The sequence below is a fragment of the Leiobunum rupestre genome, chromosome 4 (assembly GCF_980474605.1).
Source record: "Leiobunum rupestre chromosome 4, qqLeiRupe1.1.hap1, whole genome shotgun sequence".
In the NCBI taxonomy this organism is placed as follows: Eukaryota; Metazoa; Arthropoda; class Arachnida; order Opiliones; family Sclerosomatidae; genus Leiobunum; species Leiobunum rupestre.
In genome coordinates, this window is record NC_143387.1 from 30379150 (window position 1) to 30389442 (window position 10293).

The 10293-nt window shown below is 36.9% G+C and overlaps 2 protein-coding genes across 3 annotated transcripts; both read left to right on the plus strand.

Moving 5' to 3' along the window:
* The first annotated feature begins 445 nt into the window (after positions 1 to 445).
* Positions 446 to 2710, plus strand: Hcs (holocarboxylase synthetase-like protein). Its single transcript, XM_090171441.1, has 2 exons — positions 446 to 594; positions 795 to 2710. The coding sequence occupies exon 2, from the start codon at positions 823 to 825 to the stop codon at positions 2572 to 2574; it is 1752 nt and encodes a 583-aa protein (XP_090027567.1). The 5' UTR covers positions 446 to 594; positions 795 to 822; the 3' UTR covers positions 2575 to 2710.
* A 225-nt stretch (positions 2711 to 2935) lies between these two features.
* On the plus strand, positions 2936 to 5822 carry LOC149947447 (kelch-like ECH-associated protein 1). Of its 2 annotated transcripts, none has more exons than XM_090172011.1 (8): positions 2936 to 3527; positions 3593 to 3757; positions 3821 to 3970; positions 4030 to 4308; positions 4376 to 4779; positions 4840 to 5045; positions 5105 to 5278; positions 5355 to 5822. In XM_090172011.1, the coding sequence occupies exons 1-8, from the start codon at positions 3279 to 3281 to the stop codon at positions 5504 to 5506; spliced, it is 1779 nt and encodes a 592-aa protein (XP_090028137.1). In that variant the 5' UTR covers positions 2936 to 3278; the 3' UTR covers positions 5507 to 5822. The 2 variants fall into 2 exon arrangements, with proteins under 2 accessions (XP_090028137.1, XP_090028136.1); XM_090172010.1 differs by having other exon boundaries at positions 2938 to 3527; positions 5102 to 5278.
* Positions 5823 to 10293: the final 4471 nt, after the last annotated feature.

Here is a 10293-nt window from a genome sequence, read left to right on the forward strand (position 1 = left end):
CATCTTGTTTGTCGATCTTGTTACTTCTGTTCCGTGAATCAGTAAAACTTGAAACTTCCATTGTATACGATTTTGTTCACCAGGATGCGTTGCGAACATAGAGATAGAAAAGAAATAGAGGGAAGATTACCGCGTTAAGGCACCCCTGTTTTTGACCGGGAAAATGAATCCCCCCCCCCCCGCGCATTTATGAAAGCGGAGATGGGCAGAATTTGCAACGCCATCTATCCTTCCTTTGTTTACATCAAATGACAGTTGATTTTCAAAAAAGAATAATGTATTTGATTTCACCGCGCGTCGATGGCGCCACCTAATCTGCCCATCTCATGGCTTCGGCTTCCTACATTGGCGTAAAGGGGGTCGGTACTCGTGGTCAACTTCGCCAGATACAATAGTGCCTCTATTTCTTTTCTATCTCTATGGTTGCGAACAAACATATTGGGTGAAAGAATTATCCCTGTTGTGTTAAACGTAAATTATTTCGTAGTGGCAATTTTTGAAATGTGATACGGCCGTTACGGTAACTGCAACGATGTTTTCAGCGCGATTTACGTGAAGCAGTCGTCTGATTTCGTCGTGTTCCATGATTTATAGGTAAATAAATTTAATTAATTTCAATATCAATCGAAAAGATTATTGTTTGGTTTTTGTGACATTCGAAATATCTGAATGTACTGAATCACCTTGGATTAATTAGTCCAAAGAATCGTAATGTGCTTAACTGCTTACTGCACTTTTTTTAAATAACCAAGGCTAATAATAGTCGTCTATAACCTATTTTCTTCCTTCTGCAGAAAAAAACTAAAAATGCATCCGCAGTAGATGTACAGAAGACCTTGGAAGTGTGTCAAGTATCTCTATAATCTAGGATTGATTCAGAGGTGTTGTCTCCAGTTAAGAAGTGGGAATAGAAATCTGGCCATGGCTACAGAAAATAAACAAACGAAGCCTCCTAATATTCTAATTTTTAACAATGAGTCTACTAATTCTCAATTTGAGTTAATTGTTGATCGACTATCAGGTTGCCTTAAGCCAGATTATTATACAATATATCAGTTGACAGCCAATCAGATGGAAAATAATACACCATGGAAAGAGAACTGCGCTTTGTTATTGGTTCTTTCTAGTTTTATACCCTTCGATACGAGAAATATATTTGTAGATTACTTTGAAAATGGAGGGATAATACTGAGCATCTGTTCGAATTTGGAACTCCCTGGTATCAATATTATCTCTGATAAGGAAACTAGGAGTGATGCAGTGAATTTGAAGTATGAAAATGAAAGTTTTGAGATTTCAGCTTCCAGCTTCTATCAGCTTAATTCTTTACCAAATGATACCATTAAATATCAAGTTATTGGCGAAGATACGAACAAAAATCCATTGATTGTAAAAATTAGGAATCGAAAATGTAATGCGATTTGTTCTCAAATTGATCTTGGGCTACTCAGTGATGATGAAAAATTGCAGAATATTTTGAAAGATATTTTAGAGAAACATTTCCAAATGCACACCAGCTCTGAAGAAAATGATAAACCAAAAATTTCTACCGTATATTTTACTTCAAAATCTTTGTTCAAAATGACAAAACTAGAAGAATACATTGGTCATAAAGACAGAAAGATTAGTCTAACACATTCCACATTACTTTTTCATCGTTCACGTAACCTTAGTGGAAGCTTTGGAAATAATATAGAGTACAATGTGGAAATGCTCCCTGAAGATGAAAGTAAAATCCCTTGTTTGTCTTTTGACTTCAAAAATTATTTCAAGCATTTGAAAACTCGACATATTGGAAATTCCGTCATGTATGGTGAAATTGTTAACTCAACTATGGATCTCATTGATGGCCTCTCCCTGGATTTGGGATTTGTGGCAATTGCAAAAGTTCAAATTGGTGGAAAAGGACGTTCGGGCAATAAATGGTTAAGCCCTAATGGCTGCGCCATGTTTACCTATCAAATCAGTATTCCTTTAAAGTCTCAGGTGGGACAAAAAATCTCATTCGTTCAACATTTAACAACAACTGCCATCGTGCATGCTGTCAGAAGTCTACCAGGTTATGAAGAATTGGAAATTCAAATAAAATGGCCGAATGACATTTATTTTGGCAACAAATCTAAACTTGGAGGTGTCCTGATAAATTCAATACTCTATTCGGATACAGTTATATGCTACATTGGTTGTGGGATTAATTTAAATAACAAACATCCCACTATTTGCATCAACAGCGTAATTGAGGATTATAATCGTGAAAAAGGGACCAATTTGCAAACAATAACTACAGAATGGTTCGTGGCTTCCGTTTTGAACTGTTTAGAGAAATTAATTGATGATTTTCAACAATGTGGGCCTTCAAGTTGTTTACCATTATATTATCGTTATTGGTTACATGAAGGACAAGAACTAAAACTGCATGATACTGAAGAGGAAGTGATAGTTAAAGGATTAGATGACTTTGGTTATTTATCCGTTACTGTCAAAGGAGATGGTGCGAAGGAAAAAATGCTATCATTGCAACCAGATGGAAACAGTTTAGATATGATGAAGAATTTAATTATATTGAAGTCTTAGTTGCATTTTGTGACGTTTACAGTACTGTTTGTTAATGATGTTTTGGCTTCCTATTTTTATACTATAGTTTACTAAGAATGTTAAGCAGCATATATATATATATATAATAAATATCTAATGTTAAGAGTTTTCCTAAGCTTTTTTTTTTTCCGTTATAAGGTAAAAATGACTCGGCAGAAACGTAATATATGTTGTGTTATGCGAATATTACAGATAGCAAACAGCATAGGCAGAAATCTGACCTTAAATTTCCTTTTTGCAAGTCACTTTGGTCCCAGCCAACCAAGCCAACGACTCTAATTCTAGGGGGGGGGGGGAGGAAAGAGGGTTTTTTTACGTAGGTTCATTAAAGAGCAGAGTTTCCGCCATTTTACGATTACAGTCGGGTTTGGAAGTAAAATGCGAGAGGTGCGCTGTAATTCGGGACATATTACTAGAGTGTTAAGCATCGAAAATCATGTTAAATTTGGAAATTTAAAGTTCTCTAGTTTTAGCTTTGTTAAGAATAACTTTATAAGGACTAAGTAGTACAATAAAAGTGGGACAGTATTTATGATTTTTACATCCTTAAACGTCAACCGAGGCTTAGTGGTAAAATCTCATTCAACAATAATGCAGCTGCTATAAGTTTAATGTTTATCGGCTCGTAGGCAAATTAAACGCGTAAACGTAATTGCATTCGTGTATTGTACAATCATTCTTTAATGGGTGATAAATGCAGAAGTTGCCATGGTGTGGGTCAACCGCGTCCAGAATGTTTTCGACCAAGACCACCAAATGACAATGATGAGGATTCGTTGGTTGTTAAGTTTAGCACTTTTCCGAAAGAAGCGTTGGAGGTAATGTCCCTTTTAAGGTGTCACCAAAAGCTATGTGATGTTGAAATTCACGTAGGCAGTGAAGTTTTTCATGCTCATAAGATTGTGTTGGCCGCTGCTAGTCCCTATTTTAAGGTAATATTTTATTAGCACATTAATTCCGCATGTTTCCTGGGTTTAATCTCACCCAAAATTTTTAGGCAATGTTCACTAGTGGTTTAAAAGAGTCAAATATGTCATCAATTAATATTCAAGGTGTATGCCCATTAACAATGGCACTTATTATACGTTTTGCTTATACTGGCGAAGTTAAAGTTGAAGAAATGACTGTTTGTAACTTATTACCAGCTGCTACTATGTTTCAGGTTTAAAAGATTTTAATTGCTTTTAGTTGTAGTGGAACATTTTATTTATATGGTTTATTTCAGGTTAATCATATCATAGATGCGTGTTGTCAGTTTTTGGAGAAACAGTTGGACCCATCAAATGTGATTGGCATAGCTGATTTTGCACTGCAACATGGGTGTACGCAATTCTTTCAAAGAGCAAACCAGTTTATAGATGACCATTTTAGTGAGGTATGTCATACAACTTGAAACATCTTACTGTGTTTTATAATTGAAAACCATTCCAATAGATATCCCAAGGAGAAGAATTTTTGGCATTGTCTTCTTGTAAACTAGTTCAACTTATTCGCCGTGATGAATTGAATGTTCGCAGTGAAAGTGAAGTTTTCAATGCTGTTTTACGTTGGGTCAAACACGAACCAGAAAAGCGTTGTCCAAAAATGGCTGATATCTTGTACGCAGTTAGATGTCATTTCCTAACTCCACGCTTTCTAAATGAACAGATTCAGTGTTGTGATATTGTTAAAAATACACCTCAATGTTGTGATTATCTTAGCACAATTATACAGGTATTTTTCGGGATTTAGCATATTAGATTGTGAAGGATGGTTCTAATTTATTTTTCTTATTAATGAGGATCTGACTCTCAGAAGATCTTATCCATGCAATGAGCGAACACCAAAAGTTCCTTGCGTAATATACACCGCTGGTGGCTACTTAAGACATTCTTTAAGTAATTTGGAGTGCTACAATCCCCACGAAAAGAAATGGTTCCCATTAGCGGATCTTCCTAGTCCACGAAGTGGTTTAGCTGGCGCATTTATCGAAGGAAAATTTTACGTTGTGGGTGGAAGGAATAATTCTCCAGATGGAAATCAAGATTCAAATGCTGTAGACTGTTACGATCCAATTTCAAACTCTTGGAAAGCATGTGCCAACATGTTATGTGCGAGAAATCGTGTTGGAGTCGCGGTTTTAGACTGTCAGCTTTTTGCTGTTGGCGGATCCCAAGAAGCGAAGCATCATAATTCTGTAGAAAAGTAAGATTAAATTAAATTTTTAATTCTTATAGAATTGTTCTGAATTGTCGTTCTGTATAGGTATGACCCCATGGAAGATAAATGGACAATGGTCTGCAGCATGAATTCCCCAAGAATAGGCGTTGGAGTTGCAGTGGTTAAAAGGTTGCTGTACGCAGTTGGTGGCTATGATGGCATGTCTAGATTAAACACAGTTGAGTGTTACAATCCTGAAAAAGATTCCTGGACTTATGTTGCTAGTATGAAGGTGACCAGGAGTGGAGCTGGTAAGAAATAAAACAATTGAAATTTTTTCTACATTCTTAAAAAAAAATTGCACCAGGAGTCGTAGCATTGGATAATTACGTTTATGCTGTTGGAGGATATGATGGAAAACTGCAGCTTAATTCCGTGGAACGCTACGATATAGAAAACAATGAATGGGAAACTGTGGCCAGTATGAATTCGCCTAGAAGTGCATTAAGCGTCTCAGTTTTGGACAATAAAATTTACGCTTTAGGTTTGTAACTGTAGTCAATTAAATTTTGCTATTACGGAAGTCTCATATTATCGTTTTAACTTCGTTGAAAATATAGGTGGCTATGATGGAAGTGATTTTCTTAGTACAATGGAAGTTTATGACCAAAGAACTGACACGTGGATAGAAGCTCCAGCAATGTCCTGTGGCCGGAGTGGGCATGCATCAGCTGTTTGGAGAGCTCCTTGCTTAGCACATAGTTTTAGTTAATTTAAATGTGTTACTTAAATCCATCATTTTAGGCCATATCTATTTTAAAATTTAAGTATAAAGAATGAGCTTAAAACATAATGAAGTATTTTCATAAAGTAAAATGCCACGTGTCTAATATTTGGCTGGAAAATCATAAGCAGGATATGTTTATTAAATTATTGGGCAGTCGCCTGTATATAAAGAAAGATTGTTGGCCACCGCGTTTGTGACCCAGTTGGCTTAGTTTCAATTGTCTTTTTCTTTGTACAAAGTTAAAGGTAACTTGTATGGTGTGAACACTTGTAAATTGTAAATTAAATTTTTCTATAAACCCAATTTAGTCATTATGACAATGCCATTGGCATTTGCACCATTTTGGCCCAAATTTATTAATTTAAACCCCAATTTGAATCAAAATTAGTTTTAATTTTCTTCATTCTTAAAAGATCTGTGGGAATATAATCTCTAACACTTAATCTCCTTTGGATCCCAGAGGTTTATAATAAACCAATTGCAGCATTTTTAATGTTAAAACTGCAATAAGCAACTAAGCATGTTAAAACAAATAAGTAGGTTGACAGAAATACTAGAGGATAGAGGATATGCAACCTCCATTGATGCGAGGAAAGACTTATTCATTAAAAGCAACAAATAACCATTGTCTCAACGTATTTCATTAGACAGGTTAAGCTTGTACGAATTAATACAGAAACATTTCTTCTCCCTTAAAATCTAAAATGCTTCTTTAGATTCCTCTCCCCATTAAAAAATGGGTACCTCATTCTATGTATGTGCGAATGTATCTCAAGGAGCTACCATTTAAAAAAATTAAAGAGTTAGTGTCAGCTGTATTTCAAATATTAGGTGGATATATTTCGCTATGTTCTAGAATTTCGGAGTAGGGTAAGAAGTGTAACCCTATGACGTCATTTTACTCAGATTCCATGGTGGCGAATAGTTTAGAGTGGGGTAAAAATATATTCCCAGGAGTAAAAGGGTAGCCCTAAAATCCTGGAACAGACTAATAGCTTATGGTGTAGAGTAATTCTCAGTTCCGGTACAGATGAATAGTTCGTTTTAGGGTTTAAAGAGCACCTTCAGTATGAAAAAAGGCGAAAAGTATTCAACTATTGCCGCTTTTGTAATAATGTCATACTTGTGCAGTCGCTGTTACGCCTATTTTCCTGATATTAGCTACCGAAAGCTATCGCTGCGCCCCCTTTGGTTCGCCATTGAATAGCAGCTAGATCCTCCTTGGCAGAACCAATCTACGGCCTATCATTGGCTGAAGAATCAAGTCGAACTGGCGTCAAGCTCGGCCGTAGGCGGCAGCATTCTAGTTACCTATGAGATTTCTATGGTTACGCCACCTAGACTCGTTTCGGTTGTGAATAGTTGGCTAAGAAGAAACTTTTGCGTTCGCTAATGAAATTCAATGGTATCCAATACATTAATTTATCAATTAAAGGGTTACCAGCCCTAGAAAACTTGTAAGAGTGTAGTACCCTCCTACAAGTTTTGCGTTGGTTTAACTTGTCTATACAGTGATTTCAGTATCACGTGACACGACGTCACCTATGCTTTTTCCCATAGAGAAAAAATCCCGCACAAAATGGCGGCCATAGCCGAAGCTACGAACTGAAACTACTCTATTGAAAACAGATAATTATCCGTTTCGCCAATGACAACATATATCATAACGTGGTTAAGGACTGATAACATAACTGCCAGGTAAAATGCCCGATAAATCTCCAATGCCAGCTTTTTTTCCGAAGAAGCCATTGTTTGTTAAATGCTTTGACAAAATATTCTAAACGCGTTGCAGCTAGTATTCATACCTATGCAGTTTTGGACCAATTTCGATCACTACTTCTGCTTAACAGTCAAAGAAGATGGTAGTGGTGTAGCCGCTTGCTGCTTGGACCAGGCTGTGGACGAATTTTTCACAACTAAAGTCTAAAGGGATTAGGTAGTGACTGGTTTCCGGTTTTAAAACGTCCAATTAGGCAATCATTCGGCCACAGACTATCATTAGCGATATCATTCGTAAAAGGAAATTAGATGTGTAAACTTAAAATGTCATTGGCCAAATAGCTTCCACTGCTCTAATTTTTAGAAACTTTCCTTTTCTATAGAAACCCATTGAAATATTTTGATTTCGCCAATTGCGTTGGAAGGCTTCTAGTAAACTAGTAGAGAATCTACATTCGTTTTTCACGGGGATGTAGAAGATTAATTTTCTACATTATTTACCTGGGCCCAAGTTTGAACCCCTCCCTAGTTTCTCAGTGAAAACTAATATATCTTTCCAGTAATAACGGCTTTCTTGGAAAGCGGACAGTGATGCGTTTAAACATTGATTAAAGGTGATAGAAATACGCATGTTCTGAATGCCCCCTCGGTCTCGGCTTCCTTGTCTTGACAGATGTCGCTTCATCACGACGCCGGATTAACTAGCTTTGAACTTCATTCCGACCCAATGACCTTTAGCCAGGGGGACGGCACAGGGGGCACATGCCCCGAAACGTATGGTCGTATGTACAAATATTTTAATTTTTTTACTTTTTTTTTCAATGGCGTGCTCCCCCCCCCCTGAAACAAAATCCTGGCTACGCCACTGTTTTGATTAGTTTTATTTTATTATTACACAAGATACAGGGTCCGATAAGTGTATCAACTTGGTAGTTCCAGTACAATAAAATCCTATTATTATTCTTTTGGTTATAATGAGCTCTCTGGAAGGATACAACTTAAAAAACTCATGACAATTCCATTTTTTTTTAATTTAAATAATGGTATAGATGGATGATTTTTTTTGGGTGAGTGTCCGTGTTCAAACCAGATTTTGAAAAGCGGCTAGAAACGACGATAACCGTCAACCTTTCTTCAAATTACGCGCACGTTTTATTAAAATTCTAGACTGTACATTTCAAACATTGATAAACAACTTTTTCTGACACTTTTTACCTCGAGAACAGTTCCTCATGCGTTAAACGTTTCCTCGACATTTCCTGAAATTTCTCGGGAAAAATTAATTTATTCAATTTTCAATCGCCTAAATATGTGCGTGACTAATTATCTTAACAAACTAATTTCATACTCTTGAATTCGGAAATGGTTCTGCTAGTTGAACCTGAAACTACAGCCGATTCGTCACGATAAAGCGTCACTTTCGGTAATGTAATCAAGTTTCACACATCATTTCCCCGACATCTTTGATCCCAAGACGGTCGATTTAAAAAAAACACACACAATATTTATCCTCGGCCTAAATATTTTTTTTATTAGAGAAATACAAGTATATGGTTAGTATATTTTATTAAATAACACCGAGCAAGATAAAACGGATAAATTTATTTTGGGAGAAAAAGCGAAAAATGTTGAAATTATTTTGAAGAGATTTCCCATAAAATAAAGTAGGTTTGTTGCCCCTGGTTATAGGTCGACAAATTTCATTGCCAGGGAATATTCGTTTCGTTTTCGATAGTTAAGAAAACCAATCTGGCTATATACAGTGTCCATGGCGATAAATAGCATGATGTCACCAATGTTATTTGAAAAATTAATCCTAATTAATAAGTGGGTAACATTAAAACTTAATAGCGTCGCTGCATCAGGAGCGTAGCTAGGATTGCGGTTCGGGGGAGCGCGCAATTAATAAAAATTGTACATGCAACCATACATTTCGGGGGCGGGGCGTACCTCCTGTGACCACCCACTCCCTGGCCACGCCACGGGACCAGATTCGAAGAAACCTTAAAGGGAATATAACCTCCAAGGCGTTCTTTATGTAAGACCCCCTAATTTATTGGATTACCTCTCCAGTAAATCACTAAGCAACGCTGAAAAGTTTAAAGCCAAGGGAGGGAACGGCCTACAGCGGAACCCTTGGATGGCGACAGAAATACAAGAGGTTATATTCCCTTTAACAGAATTTATTGTATTGCTTCGCGTGTAAACAGAAATTTTTCTTCCGTATGGGTGCGTAAGATTTAGACATTTGAAATTACTATTTAATCTTTTTATCCAAAAGGTTTAGCGTAATTGTCCCTTTAATTACAACTTAATAATATATCTTTTACTCTTTTGAGTTCTCAGTTTTGGATGATAATCCTATCATATTCTAGCGACCGCATTAGCATCGCGCTGCCTGGCAGATTTTTCCGAGACTCGAGTATTTTTTGGGATTGTTATTCTCAACGAGAGTATTTTTGAGCGTTTAATGTGGTATAAATTATTTAACGGCTTTACTTCTTCACGGTTTTCGAGTTACGAGACCGAGCTATTGTGTCATATTCGGAAGAGAGGAATTTCGTAAAATATCCCGTGTTCGCATTCAGGCTGGGCCATCCTCCGCGTGAGAGGAAGAACAATGCCCACTTTCTCGGTAAACCTGAATTTTTGAGAAGTAAGGGGGGGGGGGGCGTGGCGTGCGCGTAAAATGGCCATTTTATTTTTCAAAAGCTGGACATGAAAGAGAGCTGTGTTGAGATAGAACTTTTTAGGTAGAGAGAAAAACTCTTCGCTGGAAATAGAAACAACTTTATCCCCCTTTCTCCATCCCTCAACGAATACGAAGTGCGAGTCCAGCTCATAGACAAACATTTCTGGTTTGTCTGTCCGTTATGGGTGTAGTGTCACCGTCAAAACAAGTTCATTCCCAGTATGTTATTAATAACACTATAAAATAGTACAGCTTTTGTCAAATGATTTAAATACAAATTGGAGGCTTTCGGACTATTTAAGAAGCTTTTAAAATTCTCGAGACAGTGGCATAGTCAGGATTTTGGTTCGGGGGGGGGGGC